This window comes from Centruroides vittatus, unplaced genomic scaffold (genome assembly GCF_030686945.1).
Source record: "Centruroides vittatus isolate TY-2023 unplaced genomic scaffold, ASM3068694v2 contig_658, whole genome shotgun sequence".
Taxonomy (NCBI): Eukaryota; Metazoa; Arthropoda; class Arachnida; order Scorpiones; family Buthidae; genus Centruroides; species Centruroides vittatus.
The window spans coordinates 1,006,403-1,028,603 of NW_027122410.1; the positions used below are offsets into that span (position 1 = coordinate 1,006,403).

Sequence of the window (22,201 nt, forward strand, 5' to 3'; positions counted from 1 at the left end):
TGTACAAATTTGTACCATTCTGGAGAACAAGAATCAAGAATTGTTCAAATTTGAATTAAAACCATTTAAATATTAGAAATTCAGTTTTATTTCAATTAGTAACCTTTTCAACTGACTGAGAAGTAATGATTACTGAAATAATGATACACAAGATAATGTAAAATATAAAACAGATTAAAATATCAAAATTACATTCTTTGATAATAGCATTGTTAATAGAATAATTATTGTTTTAATAATTTATTATTTTTAATTCAATTAACGGCAACATAGAAGTAAACTTAACAGAAGGAATTTTTTATTTTGCATTGGAATGTATCCAAGTTGCTAAATCTAGGAAATGAGTACACTTTATCAACTTGTACTTCAAATATTTGCAATTATATGTATGCTTGCTCAGTTACTATACAAAAACTTTACTTTTTAAAGTCTTCAATCAATTGAATTTGCTAATAATTTTTAAACTGATCCTTAGTTACCAGTCAGCTAAATTTATACTTATTGTTATTATGCTAAACTTTCATTACACTAACAACAACATATAAAGAGAGAATAGAAATAGAACAGATATAGATAAATATGTAAATATATAATGTAAATTTACAATTCTGGAACTCTAGACTGAAATATAATTCTTGATGATGTTTCATAGAAATTCCTAAAACTTTTATTTCATGTTTGTAATATTATCTTTAAAATTGATTTTATATTTTTCACATTAAAAAAACTAATTCAATTCAGACATCTTTTAATTTCTGATAGGTTCCAATCCAGTACTTTCATCATAAGGTTAATTTCATACAAAATATTAAGGTCCTAAAATCTGAGATTTCAACTGCTGTTTGACAGAAGAATTTGTACAGACAATCATATGTTTATAAAAGTAGAATTTACTATTATTTAGTGTGTGTATGTGTGTTGTGCATGTATAAACTACAAATAAATTACTGAAAAATAAAACAAGCAACTACAGAACAATTAATATGTTCCTGAATGATCAATTGATCATAGAAAAACATAGTCCATCATGCAATCAATTGCAAAAGCATGCACAATTGATTGCATGACATTCCAAAAACTAATTACACAACATAAAATGTTGACTTTTTCTAAACACATACTTTTTAATCTTAAGTCAAGATACTTGTATCTTCTTTAGTTTTCTGCTAGTTATAGCAGGTCTGGTTAGCACCACTTCTTTTACCATGCTACTCTATCCTAACCTCTTTTAAGTCATCCACCATTTTAATTCTCCTTCTTCCTCATTTCTTTCTGCCTGCAACCATTACTTCCATAATGTCATTCCATAAGCCTTCCTTTCAAATCATGTGTCCCATCCAATTAGCTTTTTGCCTCTTTACTGTCTCTAATATGTTCCTTTTTTCACCCACTCTTCTTAGGATTTTCTCGTTTTTCACCTTATTGCTCTGTTTGACTTTTTCTATTCTTCCCCACAGCCATACCTCTATTCTCCTAATATCGCATTTTCTCAAGGTATAAGTTTCAGCACCATAAAGGAAAACACTCCATGTAGCATTTGACTAGCCTTTTTCATAATTCTAATTTCAGAGCCTCACACAAAATTATTTTCATTTTGATAAATGCCTCTTTCCTCATATCAATTCTCCTCTTGATTTCTTTCCCACTTCTGCACTCAGTCAAGCCAGGCATCCAGGTATCTAAACCCATTCACTTGTTCCACTTTGTCATCATTTATATGGATGTTGACCTTTCTTTCCCTTTTCTCTGATCCAAAGAGCACATTGGTTTTGTTAACATTAATTTTCATTTTGAAGGCCGCGCATCCTGTCACTAGTCCACTCAGGATCTTTCTCATTTTACCCTCACTCTCCGCTAGAATTGCCATATCATCAGCATACCTTAAGCGCTGAATCTGCCTTCCCCCAATTTTAATGCCTTTCTCTTCCTCTAGATACTCCATAATCATCTCTTCCAAATATATGTTGAAAATATGCAGTGATAGGCAACACCCCTGCCTAACACCTTTGTCATTCTTGATTTCCTCATTATATTGACCATCCACTTTAACTACTGCTCTCTGATATTTGTACAAGTTTAATATTAATCTCCTGCCCTTCCAATCTATTCCTTTCTTTCTCAAAATGTCCATCAATCTTTCCCAGTCAATTTTGTCAAATGCCTTATCTAAATCTATATAACACACAAACATTCCCTTTTCTTTTTCAATGTAACATTCTCCTATGATTATCAGCACCTCTATCACATCTCTAGTACATCTTCTCTTTCTGAACCCAAACTGTTCTTTCCTTATGAAGTGGGTTCAGTTTTCCATAGAAGTGCTTCTCTAACATTCTTAAAAGAATTTTTGAAGTATGGTAGATCAGGCTAACTGTTCTACAATCTTCACATTTGATTGTTTTATATTTCTTTGGAATGAGAATTAAAATATTCCTCAGAAAGTCATCAGGCCACTTGCCTGTATCATAGATAATGTTGAAAAATTTAACAATTTTCTTAATTCCATTTTTGTCCATATTCTTGATGAATTCTATAAGGATTTATCAATGCCTTATGATTTTCTATTTCTTAATCCATCTACTCTACTCATAACCTCTTCCATCAAGATTGGAGCTCCATCTTTATCCACATCAATTTCTTGTACCTTCAGTTCTACATTATTTTCTGCTCTGTACAGATAATTTATGTATTTGTGCCATCTGTACAGGATCATCATATTATTTACACTCTCCATTTCTGTTACTAATAGTTACCCTCTTAGCCCTTCTGAACTAGAATGCATTCATTCATTAGTTCAAATCTTTTTGACCTCTCTAGACTTTCAATTTCTTCACATTTTTTTGGCTTGCTCAATCACCCTTCTTAGCTTATTGTTCAGTTCTCTGTATTTTGGTCTTCAGAGTTCACCTTTTTCCACCTTTCATTCATTTTATTCACTATTTCCTCTGTAATCCAGAGTTTACAAGTTCTTTGACCTTTTTTCTTTCCTTCCCTGTTCCTCTACTGTGGCACAAATCTTTTCCTTCATTGGTATCCACAATTTGTTTGGTCCTTCAGCATCTTCTTCATTTATTTCTTTGATTTTTTGTTCAGATACTAATCTAAACATTTTACTATTTCTTTTCAAATTTTCTTAATTCCATTTCTCACTTCTTTCTTTTCTCTCTGTGATCTTCTTGAACCTCATTCTGCATTTTGCAAATAAGAAGTTGTGATCTGAGTCTATGTCTGCACCTGGTAATAGATGCTTACATCTTTAATAGAATTCCTGTATCTCTCTTTAATTAGTATATAGTCTATTTGGTATCTTGTTATTCCCAGATCTTTCTATGTATATAAGCTCTTATGCTTTTGAAACCATGAATTTGTAATCACCATACTGTGTTCTTTGCAGAATTCAATCAACCTTTCTCCTCTCCTGTTCCTGCTTCCCATTCCATACCTTCCTACAATATTTTACTCTCTTATGTTTCCCGCCACAGCATTCCAATCTCCTAATAACAATAGGCAGACATTTCTTTCCTCCTTTTCCATAATATCTTCACTTATTCATATATTTCCTCTACCTCTTTATCTGAATAAGAGCTGGTAAGCATGTATATACTTGAATGAGTACCAGATCTTTTGGTTCTGTTTGAATTCTGACGATTATGATTCTGTCATTAATCAACTTTAATTACCCAGGATACAAATTCACTTTTCAATGCTTTTCCCACTCCATTCATTGATTTTCTTCCACTTAAAAAGTAAAGCTTGATACATCACTCACTAATTCTCCAGTCTTTCCATCTCACTTCACTTAGTCCTACTATGTCTAATTTATTTATTTTCATCTCACTCTTCAAATTCTCCAGCTTTTCAGCCTTCCTTAAACAGGGACACGTGGTTTACGGATGAATCCAAAACTTTGAGGTTGAGCAGTTCAGTCACAAACAACAGAAAAGACAAAGTGTTCTTTTATCAAAGCACTCTAAAGTTATACAATATGCCATTACAAAGCAACATTTTCATTTTAAAATATAATGTCTTGATATTCTTTTTAGCCATTATCAAAACAATATTTTGTATAGTGATTTGTAAATATTGGTGTTCATATTAAATTTAAACTACAGTGCACTCTACAAGAACTTGATATATGAACTGTTTATTTTATAACACTTTCTCATTTACAAGATAAAATATTTGATACAGAGTGCTGATCAAGACTGAAACTTCCACATGCTCCAGCTAGAAGTTCTAATCTCCATTCTCTTTGTTTCATTTACGTTATACTTATTTTACTTGTTTTCTACTTCCTTATTGCCTTAACTAATATTTGTTTTCATATCACTAAATAAAGAAATACCTAATAATTATGTACAGTAGAGCGTCGAAAAGTGGAACCAATTGGGGACTGGGGTCCTTCCAGTTAATGATTTGTTCCAGTTTCCGACTTTGTATGAAAAAATACATTAACCTGTCCGATGTTCAAATTTTTCTCCGTTGCGTATCGCTTCCTGTTGAATTTTTCTCCGTTGCGTGTCGCTTCGTGTTGAATTTTCGTCGATTTTAAGCCTAATGAAAATTTTTATAATAATCATCGAGGCTATCGTATCGTTAAAAATTATTTCTGCATTTTGTACAAACAAAATAAATATATTAAAGAATATAAAAAACATGAAAATTATACTTTAGAAGTAAATTTAGTATCAAAAACATTCGATTCAGCACGACACAGTCCGACTGAAAATCGTTCCACTTTCCGGCCATTCCACTTATCGGCGCTCTACTGTATTTGCTTCTCTTATGTCATATTCACTTCATTTCATAATAGCTTCTTTGTATCTGTAAATAACTTAATCAATACTTTCAATTTATTTTACTTCATTTAGAATCACTGGTTAATGGTCAGTTAGATGTTTCGTAGTACTTCAATATTACAGTACAGTCCTGGAAACTTGACTCTCAATAACTTTACATTCTGTAAAACTCATCATATCATTCGAAAAGAAAAAATACATGTAATCTAATTTTTACCTCTATAACTTAGGTAAATAACTTATCATTCTCCACTGGCAACACTTTGATAATAACATTAATTCCACACATTAATAAAGAATATAACCCTTTTTCCAAGGGGTCATTGTAAACACAATGATGTAAATATCACTAACTTGAAGGTAACCATGAAATTGCCAATATTTTCAAAATTAAAATTTAACTACAAATAGAAATAGTCACTGTTGGTATGTAGTTAATATGTATATGAATTTACACATATAAAATCTGTATGAAAATTCTGCTATTTAGACTAGTATTATCGCTATGCCAAAACTCGTCATTTTTGGTAATTTGTCACCTTCTCAGTTCATATTAAGTTGAATTTGTAGGACAATTGGGTTATGTTGGAATAAAGTAGAGATTTCGACCATAAAACATAATGGAAAAAGTCATGTTTATTTGCAAGATTTTGATTTAGGAAATATTTTCAAAAATGAAATATGCTTGAAAATCGTGCTCTTCTGTGAATTTTACAAGCCATAGCATGTGTAAAAACTAAACGGACAATTGTACAAAATTCTGCCATCAAGAAAATCTATAGGACATAGGTAGAAACTTTAGGTTATTTGCTTTTTAAAAGTATCATAACAAATATACAGTATCACGCTCAATAAAAAAATTATGATTAGATTTTAATTAATACTATTTTTATATTATTACAAGTAATTTATATTAATTATTAAAAGTAATTTTTTAGCAAACAGATTCAGATCAAAATGTCACTTGAAACAAAAAAAATATTTAAGATTTCATAAACATATAAACAAATTATAACATTGTTATCTAGAGTATGATGTAATATGTAAATAAAAACTTTATACTAAAGAATGTTGACATAATTACTTGAAATAACTGAAACTATAAATTCAAAGATTTTTCAGAAAAATACAAAGAACTCTATATTACTATTAAGAAAAACAAATTTATTTTAACTTGTAGCTACAATTAAATATGTTATTTTTGTATAGTACACAAATAAATAGCTGATAAGACACAAGGATAAAAGGTCCAGATTTAATTACTTTCATAAAACGAGTAAATGGCCGAAATACTTGATATCTCAAGAAGCACCAATGCCAAAATCCACAGTCTTAATTCATAATTAAGTTTGCAAATCATTTATGTTAAAGAATGCTTTCCGTCATTATCAACAAAAAGTGCAAATGTAATATAACTTATTTAACTGTGAAGACATCATTCGATATTCACCTAAAATATATTCAATCTTTGTTTATAATACCTTATCATAACTTTTCAAAGAAAACAATATAGCATTAGTATAGAATGTACTGTACAGTACCTTATTGAGATCTTAAATTTTCAAAATTTTCCAACTCCAATGAATAATTTGACAGTGACAATGGGAAAATTTTTTGAAATATTTAATAAATTAATAAAAAAGTTTGGGTAACATTTAAATTAGATCTCAATAAGGTACATTCTCTACAATTCCTTTTTTAAACATAAAAATAAATGCAAAAATTCTTGTATATATCAATATAAGTACAAAGTTACAAAGTAAAATGAAATAATACTGGCAACAAAACAAAACTTCAAAAGATTTGCCAACAAAAGAGGAAAATAATTTTTCTTTACAGTCAATTTCTAATATGATTAACAAATAAATTAAGTACAGTTGTAAGCTTCTTGCCTCTAATGAATTACAGTGGAACCTCGGTATACGACCTTAATCAGTTCCTGATGTTTGGACTTATACCGAATAGGACGTATACCAAACCAACAGTTCCCATAAGAAGTAATGTAAAAATGATTAATCCCTTCTCGTGTAAAAAAAAAACTCCTCTTGATATGGTATATTAACCCCTTTCGCAATGTTAGCAGATTTAATAATGTCTTTATTTTTCATGATTGTCGATATCGTCGTTCTCGTAATATGGCATGCAACAGTTAAATCTCGAACATATTTCCCACCTTCATATTTCTCAACAATCTCAACTTTTGCAATTCATGATTAATAAAAATAATAAAATTTTACTTAAAAATTAAAATCAGAAGAAATTTAACAAAGTTATAGACCGTAGCACCGCAAACGTCTAGTCTGGTCTAGTACACCGATAGTGCTGCTTGATGATAGATGGCACGTATAATTGAATTAAGTCGTATACCGAGCAAAATTTGTTTCATTTAAACAGGACGTATTCTAAAGCAGACGTATACTGAGGTACCACTGTATATAATTATCTCAAATCATCAATCGGTAGAGACATATAAATCTTATAAAACTGCATCGGAGCATTAGAAATTCCAGATTGCATCAATAAGAGACTAATTTTATTCGTGGGATCCATTTCAGTCTCGGCTAAAATGCATCCCACGAATAAAATTAGTCTCTCGTCGACGCCATCTCGAATTTCAAACTCTCCAATACAGTTTTACAGGCCTCGTACATCTTTGCCCGTCAACGGTTCGAGACAATTACGTAACAAATTAAGTACGCTTCCGCTATATACATTTTTTAATTTGCCAGTAATTAACAAAAATCAAAAAATGTAACTTTTTTCAAATATTTTTATTTTATTAAAATGAAAATCGATAAACATAAATCCAATATTTTCTTTAGTAATAATAATAATAGAGGATCTTACTGTCCTAAAAACTTTGCATTGTTATACAAAAAAAAATAATTAAAATTTATCTCAATGTCATTAAATAAAAATGTGTGACAGTCATAAAATAAAGAATTTAATCCTTTTATGTATAATCAATTATCATCATCATCAATTGCAAAATAAGATTACATAAACACAAAAGAAAATTGATACTCTGACTTATTAATATGCAAAAATTATTTTCGGTTAAACAATAATAATTATTATTATTATTTGATAATAAAAAGTTTGTGGTCGACTTTATGTAATACGATCGTTTTTAAAAAATATTTAAACAAACACTTACGTCCAAATCGAATTCCAGATCAGCATCCATAGTGGAAACACGTACATGGATAACTTTTCCAGATTTTTTGGCTCTTTTAAATGGCATGACGAACTTTTTAAAAGCTCAATTAAAGATGCGAGCGACGAGATTTTTTTTTTAAAAAACTTTAACTTCCGTCCTCGACCATCACCACTAATTCAATTCACCTGTTATAAACATACACGTGTATTTTTACTAACGAATTGGTTAAATTATTAAATAAAGATAGGGAAAATAACATTTTATGCACTTACAATAGAGTTAAGTATAGCTGCCACTTGCCACACTAACACATCGTCTGGGATGCACACGACTTTAGTTGGCATTTTACGTCGATTTCTTGTCAATTTATAAATAAAAACGTACGATAAACACCGGCTAAAATATTCGTAAATAAAATCGTGCAATATCGCTTAAACAACGATAAAATGGATTATCAGCATACTCGCACAAAACTTTTCCTGATAACTTTTTCTTTCTCCGATGTTCTCGCCAGAGGGCGAAAATAACGTTTTTCGCTTTTATCAATTGTAATAATTTCTGACGTAGTCAATTGGTTAATTTAATTATTTTAAACGAATTCGTAAATTATATAATAAGATTAATGATTTAAAACTAGCTTGATTAAATAATACGTAAAATTTAAATTAAAATATTTCTTAATGTTTTTTTTTATAAAGAATAAATGGTGGTATTTATAGTATGATCGGAATGTAGTGCTAAAATGTATCGGAATTTTAGAATCCGGAATCGAATTCCATTCTCCTCTTTAAATTTATCTTGGCTTTTATCAAATTTATCAAAGATTCGTAAACATTTAACAATTAAACTTGTTAAACTGTTAAGATTTTTACGATTCTTTGTTAAATTTTATAATAAACATTTCGTATATAGGCTACTGATTGACTAGATTTTATACATACTATTTATGAACTTCAACATTTATTTACTTAAATTGCGTTGTAAATTGAAATTTACCGAAATTGTGTTTTCGGTTGTAAATAAGTCATAATACAATGGGTGCGTTCGTTAATAGCGGTCGCTCTGCTACGGGAGTGCGCTGCTGTTTGTAGGCATTTAGGAACGACGGTGTAAGAAAGAAAGATGGCGGCGCCCGCGTTATCGATAGTATCGTGATGGAGGAATCTATAATTCTAAAATATGAGCTTTTAAAGACAAAATAAGGGTCCAATTGTAAAATTTAACCAAAAAATGGATTATTTGTTGAAAGAGCATTCAAAATAGTCACGAAAAAAAAATCGAAACGACACATCATCGCGTGCACTAACTTGCGCTCTCACAACTTCTAAATTTTCATTCATAAAACCACATAATGGACCCCGAAACGAAACTATCTGAGCCATGGAGAACGCTATGTAGTTTTCCACCGTAAACTACTGCTACAAGCGGTCATTTTTGCCGTTCGACGGCGCGCACTCCGACCGAAATTTAGGAACGCGTTCCGCAAGAATTTTTAAACGGATGTCGCTCGCTCGGAGTTACGCGAAGGAATAAAAGAACGCACGCGATATAGATGATGCGAGTAAAATTTTGTATTTGTTAACCTTATTTAAAATTTTTATGGTTTGGTGGGTGGCAGCTAGCAAGCTTGTATGACCAGGATCAATTTTCTTCATTTCGGAGACGAAAATTGGATCTAATCGGCATGAAAATGAGTGAATGATGTCCTAATCTCCAACATATGTAATAAATTACGAGTGTTCAGATTGAATTCGAGTTAAGACAATATTGATGTCTTTTCGTGCTACCTTCGAGCCAACCAATTAAACACTTGTTTGTATTATCTTCTTTTCTTTTAAAATTTAATTGACTAGCTAACACCAGGGCTATTATATCTTCGGCTTTATGGTCAGTCACAATTAAGCAATTATGGACAGGCCCGACAAGACGAATGAAAGAAGGAAACAATGGATACACATTCCAGTAAGCATCAAACAGCGCATCGATGAAGCGCGGTCTTGCGTTCTTCTTATTTGAAATAATTCTTATACAATGGTACTGTACTGTACCTCGTATTTTAAAAGGACGGATGACCGAACGGTCATGGTGGCAGCCTACCGCTCTGAGGGACCCGGGGTCGAATAATCTTCGGGGCGTGGTCCGTCCGGATATGTTGGGCCTCGTCCTTTAAATCCGGTCGCCCGATTGTGGGCCTGGCCGTATCCATAATGGGCTTGCAAAAAAGAAGCCTTCTTAGTGCCCACAGGGCGGAGAGTTAAAAAAAACCTCAATATTTTGAACGCTAAATTTGAGAAAAATTCGTTTTTCGGAATTCGAACGATGATACAAAATTCGAAATGAAGGCACAGTGAAAAAAATGCATTCGAAGCGTAAACGCCACTATTTTGTGTCCGAGTCGTCTTTCGATCTCGCGTAACGGTCATGTGTTTTCAGTGCTTTTTTCGCTTTATTTTTTGGTATTTGGTTATATATATTGCGTGTTATTTGTCAATTTTTAACAGTTTCTTTCTTTTTTCTTTGTCCACTGCTTTTGAGCGCCCCTTACATTGTATATACTTTAGTTCAAAGTTTCCAGAACAGAACTTCTTAATCGTTCGAAGTTTAGGAGCATCTTCCCCTACTCGATTTTTATCCATACAAAAACTTCCTGTTGCATCCAATATAAATTTTCATATTAACTGTGGTATTCCATAAGTGTGTGGAAGCATCGAAGTGTAAGAGGAAGATTATGATATCGGTGATTGACATGAAACAGGAACTCATTGCCAAGCGTGAAAGCGTCACGCTTGTGGCGGATCTAGCCACCGCGTTTAAGATACCGAAGTCGACGATGTGCGACCGCTAAATCCAATTTTCATTTTATTATCCGGTATTTACATATTTTTTTATTTTCGTGTTATTTGGGTATTTAATTGCGTTATTTTTTTTTACTTTAAATTATGTGTATTTGTCGTTTTAAGTTTATCGAAATAGGTATTGTTTAGGGTGTGGGAGCGGTGATCGCTTTTCGTTACTTTTAATACGAAAAAAATTGATTCGGAGTTCGAACTGCCCGTGGAATGAATTAAATTCGAAGTACGAGGCACTATTGTATCTTTATTGTCAACTAGATTAAATATTAGTATACAATAAAAATCAGCGTTGAATTTCTCATTTTATTATTAATAACTATTCCTCTGAAGGCGGGATTAGACATTAATATTGAATATTTAGGTAACCATTTTGAAAAAATATATATATTTTTGTACTAGTAGTATATATAGTATAGTAGTAAGACAAGAAATTTATGATTAATTAATATGCAAGTCATTTGCTAACTCCACAAATAATAGACGGTACTTACATTACTCTCATATATGTTGTATCTATGATTCACGATCGATCGATCGATTCTCGGCCTTTTGGCTAAAATCAAGAGCTGTTTCCGGTTCCCACCTATCTGTTGTGGGAACATAACGGAGCATTTTGTTGGTCGCGGCCAAAATGTCAAAGTTTAGTCATTGCCTTTACTGGCGTCTCGGCGCACAGCAAATAAGGCTTATTTTTGAAACTGCGGGCATCACTTAAGGCTCTGTTCCTGCTTGTCGTCAGTGGCGGCTAAAGTAGGTAGGGGGTACCGGCGGTGGTGTTTTGCGGGATTCACAACGATCCCTTAACTTTAATTAAACGCTGTATCTATGATTCACCAAAACTATGGAAATGCCATCGCGAGATAGAGATCGTCAGATCACACGAATGAAATCCAGCATGATTATATGATAAATGGAGGAATGAAGTTACTCTTCCCACCAATGCGAGCCAAGTTCGACAATCCATTATATTCCAAGAACATTGTTCTATCACATACTTTCCTTGGAAACTTGTAACAGCCATAATCCTTTTCGAAGATTAGAAAATGACAACGTTAGTAAATCAGAGATACGGTACTTATAGAAAAATTTTGAATATTAGATAAATATTCGCATAGTTACAAATAGACAATAAAAATCTATATAAACCGAAATTTGATATGATTAATTTCTCTGTCTTAATGCTTTTGTATTCACAGGGTGGTTCATTTTAATCAATCCACTGGAATAACTCAAAAAATACGCATCCCACAGAAAAATTCATTGAACCAAAAATATTATACGTCAAGGATGTCATGAGACTATCGGTTTTGTCATAAATGGCGTTACAATCGGCGAAAACGAAGAAAACTTTTTTCTTTCTTGGCTGTTAATTTAAGTATACACAAGTATTGGACTTGTGTCAAATTTGACTTTCCGAGCAAATCTCCATGTTTCGGACCTCCTGAATCCAAAAGTAAAAAGAAAAAAGTAAAAAAAAATTGTGTTTTTTGGCATCTATTTCGTTTAATACTGTATATCAGGATGGGGTAACGATGAAGAAACGAAATTTGGCATGGCAGGTTTTCGAAGGAGTTTCGAAAATATTTACATGCAGCTTGTGTGTAAGTGAATATAAGAAAAAAGAACTATCATCACATTTCGGCAAGGTGCATGACATTTTTATTTCCAATAATATTCAGACCTAATTCATTTAGTGATTTTAAGGAATGGAAACAGAAATGTGAACTGGAAAATACCATTAAGTACATTATAATAAGTGGTTCAGAAAGGAACATTAAGCCTAACAGTTTTATATATTATAACTGTCATAGATCTGGTTATTTCAAAAGTAAGGGAAAAGGTATTCGTCATTTAAAAACATAAGGAAGCAAAAAGATTGATGGATTCTGTGCATCCGAAATGAAAGTGAAGATAAAAGACAACAAAAGGTGTGTTGTTATATTCACTCCGCAACACGTAGGCCATCAAAATGAACTGTGTCACACAGTTTTGTCATCAGAGGACAGAAATTCATTAGCATAAAAAATTTCTTTGAGGAAACCTTTCAATGCCATAATAAAGGAAGTCAGAGACAACCTATCAACTCCTGAAGAGCTACAAAGACTTCACTTAGTAATCAGAAAGGATCTACATAATATTGAGAGTAGTTTCCAATTGTCAGCAAATTCCATAAGACATCCAAATGATTCAATAAGTGTAGATGCCTGGGTGAATGAAATGAGAGATGGCATTGATGATTGTCTGTTGTTTTATAAACCACAAGGTACAAAATGTGAAGAATATCTTCATTTATCAGAATCTGACTTTGCTTTAGCTATTATGAATGATGGTCGGGCTTTTATGTTAAAAAAATATGGAAATGATGCTGTGTGTATTGATGAAACCCATGGACTTAATGCTTATGATTTTGAATATCACTGATAATAATTGATGATATGTGACAAAGTTTTCCTTGTGCTTTTTTGTTTAGTAACAGAACTGACAAGGAGATATTAAAGATCTTTGTTTCTAAGATTAAAGAATGAGTAAGCTCCTTGTCATCAAACATATTTATGTAGCTATGGCTGATTCATTTTTCAATGCTTGGGTGCATGTTATGAGATGAAACTGCTCAAAGATTATATTGTTCGTGGCATGTTGACTGTGCATGGTGCAAGAACCTCTGTAAAATAAAGTCTAAAGAGAAAAAGACTGAAGTGTATAAAATCATACAATCACTGATGCAAGGAACAGACAAAGAAACCTTTAAATTAATTTCAGCAACAGCAGTGATAAAGTTGGTTGATGATCACAAAACAACTGATTTTGGACAATACTTCAAAGAAAACTACATGAAAACAGTAAAACATTGGGCTTATTGCTACAGACTACATTGTGGTCTAAATACAAATATGCAATAGAAAATATGCATAAGTGCATTAAACACATATATTTGCAAGGAAAGAGAGTAAAGTGTCTGGATAAAGCCATTCATGCTTTAATGACTTTTGTAATAGATAAGATGTATGATAGAATCATTCCATGCATAAAGGAAAGGTAACAAGGGAGCTTTCTGATCTAAGAAAAAGGCACAAAACTAGCTTAAGCTTATGCAAAGATCTTGATATAAAAGAGGATAACATATGGAAAATTCCTTCATCAAATGGATCAGATATCTATACAATTGCTATGGTAAAAGAAAGTTGTGAATGTCAAATAGTATGTAATGAGCATAAATCTTGCATTCATATGTACACATGAAAAGTATTGATACAGCTGTCAAATTCAATATGTGCAAACACATTCTTCTCGTTTGTCAATTGAAAGCTGAATCAGTTTCAAAACAGTGTGAAGGACAGCAGGGAGAACTTCTTATATGGGAGAATAACGATGAAAGGAAAAAAGAAGTGTTATTAGATCACTTAAGCAAAAATATAAATAATGATGAACCAAATACATTAAATACGAAAGTGGAATTAAAAAGGAAAAATGCACTATGTCAACTTGACGATATGAAAAAAATAGTTGAAAATTTACAATTTATAGAGGAATTTAAAGGTTTAAATAGACTGTTAAATCCATAAAGCCCACATTAGAGGAATTAGAGCAACTATTAACAAACAAAAAAATCAAAAAACAAAAACATTGAGCCTCAACGAGGATTTACTTCCAGTAAGAAGAGGAGAATGTCAAAATTACCAAAGCATTATCAAAACCCTCCACAGAAGAATGAGCATATCGCTTTGAATATCCTAAGTTCAACAAATTCTGAGGGACATTCTGCTTGGAATTCTTAAATGCAGTTTTAAGAATTCTATGCAAGAATGTATAACATATAATAGGTTTTTTTTAATCCAAAGCTTTTAATTTTATTTTACTATTGTAAATCCTAGGTATTTGAATTCTGATATTTATGTGAAAACTTTTCTTATTGAGTAATGATAAATGTATATTTGAATTGTAAACTTGTTAATTTATATACTTTGAATTTAATGATATTAAAATTTGATTATTTGTGCTTATTATTTGATTTGGTATTTTCTTATTTATTTAACTAGATTTTTTGTAGTAATTTGTTTTCTGCTAACATTATTTAATATTAATCTCAAATATTACTTCAATGGAAATTAATGCAAATGAAATCATAGAGGGGCTAAATGACATCAAACCTCTATAGCATTGTAGTATTGTACCAGTTTTTCAACATTGGCATTCCTAATATTAGTATATTGTTCTATCAGGGATAGATATGGATAGAAACAATAGGATGATGTCCATACTATAACCACTTGACTATTTATTATAAAAATTACGTCTTGAGGTTTGTTTCTATCTGCTCTTATGGGATGGAAGAATGTTAAATATGTTACTATTTAATGTTGAAAAATACTGCATATAAGGAATTATACTGCAATTATGTAGTATGTTATAATTTGTTTAGAAATTGCAAAGTTGTAGTTATTAAAGAAAAACATGCTAAGTACCCCCTAACAAACATTATGTCCCCTCTACCATTGTCTGAGTGAGAGGAGATTTTAGTCTTGAACCATCTTTTTCTCTAAGTATTCTTTCCAAAATAATATCAGACAATATGATGGTTACATATGTCACATGAGTAACGAATTTATAATTAATGCAAACAGTAATGTTTTTTAGGCTATATACCTATGCATATTACAGAATGTTCAATTACTACTAAGCACTTCTCTCAGTGGGAAAATATCAAATTTTAAGTCCCTCTGTTTTAATTTTATTCATATTTGTATATTGTCCAATTCCATCTAATAATCTTACAATATTAATTTTTTATAGAATAATTCATTTGGAACACAGTGTCCATTCATAAATTTATTTTATTTTCACTTTTAACTAATAATTTGACTCAACACTGACAAAACCAGTTCTCGCGAGTAGCACCTGATCACCGTAACGGCATAATTTAGAACTAAGACTTAGCAGACTCTATAGACGTTTGTATTGCCCCTCAATACTGATACTTCTGGAGGCAGGCAGGCAAGTAATAGGGGGCTCATGAAATACTGTGCAAAGAAATAAAATTGAATACAAAAAAATGTGACATGACTAATATTTTCATGGAAATGTTAGTAGACAATCACACTGGAGTGTGTCAGATTAACAAGAGTCTATTGTACAAAATTTATTTTTTATTAAAAAACAATCTATACTTTAACAAAACATTAATTGAAGCAATGTAATGTTTTTCTTTGTCAAAAACACCTAAAACATTATTATTTTTGATTTATTTAATCTCAATAGATTTTTGTAAATGTGTGTATAGGAAACATTTTAATGAATTTTACATTGAATATAAAAATAATATACCTTCCCATCATTTTTGAATAAAAAAATCCATCCATTGTTCAAATTTCAACTAAGCAAATACCAAAATAAGAGCTTCAATATAAATTGAAGGTCTAGTATTTGCTTTCACTATTATTATTTCACTCCTTCTGTCCTAGGGCACTACGAGTTTTTTCTTTAATCATGCTCATCACGGGTTCAGCCAGGCCCACGACGGAGCCAGCTAGATAGCGAGGGACAAGGCCAGACACATCCAACAGAGACTGCCCATTAAAAACATTGTTTTCAACCCAGATCAAAGCCAGGTCCTCTAAGTCAGTAGGGTAGAAGCCTGAATCATTTTTTCTTGTGCTTTGATTCACTGTTCATCATTCCAACACTTCTCCAGTTATTTATTTATAACAATAAATTGTTTCTCGAAGTAACAATCCACTACTTTTACTTCCAACCATCATTATGAAAGATGACATTTAAAACAGGAAAAATTTAAACTTGTATGGAAAATAAAGTGAGGCGATAGACATATCAGTACAGATATATATAACAGTAGTTTTGTATCACCGTATGCTTGACGTCACATCGTTTATCGGCATTTCGCACGTTTATTAACCAAGATACATTTTAATTTGTGTGCAGTAAAAGCAATGTCAACGGAAATTCTCTTCTTTCAGTTCTGATGAAGAGCGTTGGAAACGTCAAGCCAGTCCATCATTCTCATTAAGGCATCATCTTTCGAAGGTGTTTTATCCAAATTCCAATAAGTAAATTTCTCAAACTTCTTAACGACGCACAGTTCTTCGTTTTTATTTTCTACCACAATTCCAATATAATCTGACGTCAAAGCCACTTCTTTTCCCATTAACGGGCGACCTCTGAAAGAACACTTTTTATACTCGCCTATTTCGTCCACGGTCGAAGTAAAATAAGTAGAAACGGCTGCGTCGCCGGAACTTTTTATCTTACAAGGTAATAAATGGCAATCGGCCGTTTCAACTTCCGATAAATTGACGTTTAATTTCTCCGCCATTTTTAAGCGAGTGCAAAATTCCGACGATAGAGGCGCTCTTCTGATTAATTTTTCTGTATATTTCTTATTTCATTTCGAATTAGGAATGCGGCGATATAAACGTGATAGAATTTAAAAATCAATTGTTATTACCGTATAATAAATTTCTCAATTTGGAATCAATATTCTGAAGAAAGGATTAAAAAAGAGAATCTATCGGATGATCGAGGAATTGATCATCCGAACCCCTATTACAATGAGAATTCTCTCTCTTTTTTTTGTAACTCTTTCCGCCCTGTGGGCACTAAGAGGGCCTCTTACAGCAAGCCCATTATGGGTTCGGCCAGGCCCACAATGGGGCGGCCGGGTGGTGAGGGACGGGAACCGACATATCCGGACGGACCACCCCCCGAAAAAATTCCTGGGGATTTTTCGACCCGTCCGTATTCGATCCCGGGTCCCCCAGAGCGGCAGGCTGCTAACCTTGACCGCTCGGCCATCCGGCCGTGAGAATTCTCTCTTTGTAATAGGGGTTCGGGTTCGAAATCCGATCAAAGCTTTCGAAATTCAATAGAAAATTCTTATTAAAACTTTGTTCCTTTCGTCGTGAGTTTTTGCCATGCGTAACAACTTAATTTAATCCACCTGACATTAAACTGGATAAATCAAGTGAATAATTCGCCGCAAAAGAGTACCAATTAAATCTAAACAAAATATTCCAGAGATCGACCGTATTTTTCGACATAAGAATTATCAAAAGTGGACAATTAGATAATTTAGACAGAGAATGCCAAACAGGCACGACCTTAACAAGAAATAAACAATTGAAAGCTGAAGCGTCTAAAAGAAATATTAATAGGATAGCTGTAATTAAAAAATTGTTATATATAAAAACTGGTTTTCCTTTACATTACATACAAAATCTCGTATCTTTTTCTTCTCTGATATTTACAGTACACTAATTGTAATATTTTATATCCCAATTTCTTACTATTATTCGTTTAAAATTTTTGGTTTGTTACATCCAGTAAAAATGTTTGTGGTTTGGTAGCGAATTTGAAAAAAAAATAAATAAATAAACATAAATTTGTTTATGAATATTATTACTAACGAAACTTAATACTGTATTGTAGGGTAGGCGTATCGCACATTTCAGACCATATTTTATTTAATAACTAATATATATATACATACTCAATTTATGTGTGTTTATCATCAATATATCGATTAAGTATAAAAACTTGTATATTTTTAGGTTGTATAAATTTTCTAGTTATTTTCATTGTAGGAAATATAGACATTTCATTACTAACTGTTGGCAACAGCAAGCCATAATCATGATGTGATCGATCGATATGGAATGGGAAAAAAGAATTATTTGCGATTTTACGGAAAACTTTTAAAACAGAAAACGGGAGAAAATATAACAAAAGATACACTTTATTGCGTTTTTTTATATACTGTTTACCAAAGAGATTTGAACTACAGTAATATTTTTTTCTTTCTTCGTATGTAAAAGCACTAGGGCAGTATCAATCGTTGTGCGCTATATTAGAAAGACCAGATCTGATGTTACAGACCTGATGTTTTTGAGAGCAATCTCGAAAAACGACGATATAAACGCAATTAACCGATGCAAGATGTTTGATTACCAGAGCCCCTTCGGCCGCCAATTTAAAAAATTTTAATCTTTAAAATTGGCGTTTCCACTTCCCGGGACGAGGACCCAGGGGTTGGATTTGTGGGAAGCGAGTGTTCGGGTTGTTTCATTGTGTCGAATTATACAGAACCAGGCGCTTGACGTGTAAGTGCGTGAGTGCGAGAATTCGAGTAAAGGTTAAACGGTGTATATCTTCGTGTAAAGTGATGTTGTGTCCGTGTGTGTGTGTGTGTGCGTGTGTGTCGAAGAACGTCTTCGGCATGTCTATAAACAGAAAAACGGTAAATTACGATACGAGAATGAGATGTGTTAAAAAATGAAACGAAAGAATTCTTACCATCGGAGATTTCGGAAAATATTCACTTATCCACTTGGTCCTCTTCGTGGTAAAGTTGGAGAGGGAGAAGAATCTCCCTCCCAAATGTTCCTACAAAACACAAAGACAGTGAGAAAAGGAGAAGTTGATTCATTTATTACCTAAGGTAAAGATTATTACCTTTATCAGATAGGCTTTCTTCCCGAACAGTGTTATGAGAAGAGCGAAGGACCTGACCTAGCCCAGCCTAACCGGAAACTCAATCCTCATAACAGCTGTTTGGGAAGAAAGATCGGCCGAATGTCGCGTCCGGGTGGTCACAATCGGGAGTCAAATCCGTTGTCGTCGACCGAGTGTCACGTTCGGGAGACAAGTCCGTGGGTCACGACCGGGTAAGAGAGGTCACGTTCGGGAAAAGGTGTCGAGTCCGGGTAAAGTGTCGAATCCGGTGAGAATGTCGCATCCGGGTGAAGAAGAGGAAATCGAAGAGGATCACCGCCTAGGCCAAGGGAACCGCAGCCGTCCGCAGCAACAAAACCACGGACAGCACGGTCCCTCAACTTCGGCGGCTCTCTCCTTCGACTCCTCCCCGTTCCGACTTCGGCAAGGCGGTGGCGTCGCCGTCGCGGACGAACGGGCAGAACGCGACCAACCAGAAAATGTCAGCTCGGACGAGTTGTCACTTTCAGCATCCTCCACAGCAAGGTCTGTGGCAGGACGACCCCCGAAGACCTTGGCCAAGTGCACTGGACCCAGGGTGTAGCGTCGCATCATCCCGACTCCGGGAGGATGCCACGCCACGCGCACTTGGGGAAGGTCTTCTTCACCCGCTGCCTCTCGCTCGTCGAGCCCCCGCTCCTCCAACGGCACGGAACGACAGACTCGTTCCGCGTCGTCCGAGGAACCCCCTCCCTCCGGCGCCACCGTCTGCCTCCGCCGGAACCGCCTCCAAAGCCGCACCAACGTCTTCATTCTGTAAAAAAGAAAATTTGCAATTAGTCCAGTGAAAACAAAAGCTTAAATTAATATAGACATATAACACCGTAATTTGTTGCTGAGAAGAATATATAATTGAAAACACAAACGTTTTCAGCCCGATTAACAGGCCATCATCAGGTCAAAAACAAAATGGAACAGATACGTTCCATGTATAGAATACAAATATTTAAATCAAAATTTAGAACAAAAAAATTTTTTAAAATATCCAAGAGAAACGGAAGAACATATAAAATTAACACGAAATCAAATTGAAAATAAAAAATATCATAAATCTTCCAATAAACTAATTCTAGCTTAAATTAATGCTTAAATTCTTCCGAGAAAAGCAAAATGCTCACCGCAGCTGCCTTTTTAAATCTAAAAGATTCGAATCCGAAGCGCAAACGGACCACCATCGAACGATGTGCCGAGATGTCTTCTGGGACCGATTCTCCAAGTAATATTAAATAAATTCTTACGTCTAGGGTCAATATGGACTAAGACTTACCTGAAAAATCTTCAATCTTCTCCGCAAAAGTCCGCAAACCGCAAAAAACCAACGCAATCCAAGAGCACGAGAAAAGCACGTCCGACCACAACCAGAAACACAATCGAACTGCGAATCGTCATGCGTGACGTTTTTCGAACAAACGTTAAAACACGCGTCAACAATGTTCGAATTACGTAAAAATTCGAATTAAAAAAAATCAATTTTATTTTTTTAATTAATTTATGTTTTTTTTTAAATTTTGCTTCAATCATTTTCATGTGTTCGGAATCTGATAAATAAATTATCTTCTGCATTTACACGGTGCAGAATGTCCAACTTAAAGATCTTTTTCAATTCTACGTCTCGAGGCTTGACCATCTCTGAAAATCGCCCGAAATTCGTTTGAATAAACATGTTTTTCGTTCATTTTCGGCCATGCCATGAAATAAATCAAATTCTTAGGATTTCGCCCAATATTATTTCGCTTTCACGGATATTGTCGACGAAGGAGTTGTAAGAGGTGGGGTGTGAATCCCCGGAGGTCCAAAGCTGATCAAGATTATTGGAGTACCGATCCCAATTTGTGGTACGATGTAGACGTGGGGCAGTCATCAGGGTAGGGGTGCCCGGGAGGGATAGAGTGATAGAGATCGGTGCATGGTCACTAGTTAATGTGTCCGCCCAGGGCGCCACGAGGCGGAACCCAATAAGTCCGGGAAGCAGAAGGTCAGGTCTATGGCCGTACGAGCCGATTGGGTGGAAGTAGGTCGGCTCCCCCGAATTTCAACAGCATAAATCTACTGATGAGAACCAATCGAAGAGGGTGCGGCCAGCGCCGTCTGGGCGGTTGCACTCGTTATCCCAATAGGGATGATGAGCGTTCCAATCCTTACACACAATGCCAGGGTAGTGGTCATCCCGCGAGAGGGAGTCCACCGGTACATCTGGATGGACGCCATGTAGGGAATAGACGTTAACAAGAGAAAGGTGGGCCCATGTAACGTATATCAGGGTCTCTTGAGATTCGATGCCTATGATCTTAGAACCAGGGGGCAAATGGCGAGCGGGCCACCGGTGAGCGACCGCTGTTAAGACAGCGAACAGACAACAGTGGGAATTTATAAGTCTACAAATTTTTCAATTTGCAGTAAAGTGAGGTTACGGGTCGACACCAACTAATAGATTGGAATGTTTAGAATGTCAATCAGAAAAATCCAAGCTTCGATTCTGACTCTCGTAGACATGACAAAATTTGGAAATAAATGTAGCATTCCTTCGAAAGCAAAATTGTCGCGTTCTAATTAGTGAAGACATAAAGGAAAATTTTTAGCCGTCAGAAAAGAAAATATCATCGAAAGTTTCAAATTTAAATCAACACTCGCGGACCAAGAGAACGGAGGTGTCAAATTGATTGATCCATCAAATTAAGAATTTAAGGGAGAGATCCTTTAAAAATCCAGAAATTCGAGAAGAAGGAATGGTGGCTTCTCCCTGGCTCAATCTGTTTATCCTCTGTGTCGGACTTCATTTTCGTTCGGCCGTATTATAAAGGTTTTTCGGTATTTTTAATATTAACTTTATACAGTTAGATGTTGCGTTAATACGCGAAACCCGCAACCCCGACGGCGACCGAGGAATC

At 33.9% G+C, this 22,201-nt stretch overlaps 3 protein-coding genes and 1 long non-coding RNA gene across 4 annotated transcripts in view; 1 reads left to right on the top strand and 3 right to left on the bottom strand.

Annotated features, from left to right (window-relative positions):
* Positions 1 to 8,486, bottom strand: part of Mer (ezrin/radixin/moesin family protein merlin) — a 42,783-nt gene extending 34,297 nt beyond the window's left edge. The window contains exons 1-2 of the mRNA XM_067276068.1: positions 8,232 to 8,486; positions 7,957 to 8,144 (exon numbers count right to left, since the gene is read on the bottom strand). Of these exons, the coding sequence (XP_067132169.1) occupies positions 7,957 to 8,043 (87 nt within the window). The 5' untranslated portion in view covers positions 8,044 to 8,144; positions 8,232 to 8,486. The remainder of the gene's footprint in view (positions 1 to 7,956; positions 8,145 to 8,231) is intronic.
* A 4,542-nt stretch (positions 8,487 to 13,028) lies between these two features.
* LOC136979988 (uncharacterized) lies at positions 13,029 to 14,374 on the top strand. Its single transcript, XM_067276011.1, has 4 exons — positions 13,029 to 13,140; positions 13,413 to 13,651; positions 13,824 to 13,982; positions 14,045 to 14,374. The coding sequence occupies exons 1-4, from the start codon at positions 13,029 to 13,031 to the stop codon at positions 14,372 to 14,374; spliced, it is 840 nt and encodes a 279-aa protein (XP_067132112.1).
* Positions 14,375 to 16,779: 2,405 nt separating this feature from the next.
* LOC136979989 (ribonuclease H2 subunit C-like) lies at positions 16,780 to 17,139 on the bottom strand. The gene has a single exon (XM_067276012.1). It carries the CDS (start codon positions 17,137 to 17,139, stop codon positions 16,780 to 16,782), a length of 360 nt encoding a protein of 119 aa, XP_067132113.1.
* A 1,534-nt stretch (positions 17,140 to 18,673) lies between these two features.
* Positions 18,674 to 20,679, bottom strand: LOC136979982 (uncharacterized). Its single transcript, XR_010881473.1, has 3 exons — positions 20,581 to 20,679; positions 19,116 to 20,067; positions 18,674 to 19,042 (listed from the first exon to the last, which is right to left on the bottom strand). It is a non-coding gene; the product is annotated as an uncharacterized lncRNA (long non-coding RNA).
* Between the last annotated feature and the right edge of the window lie 1,522 nt (positions 20,680 to 22,201).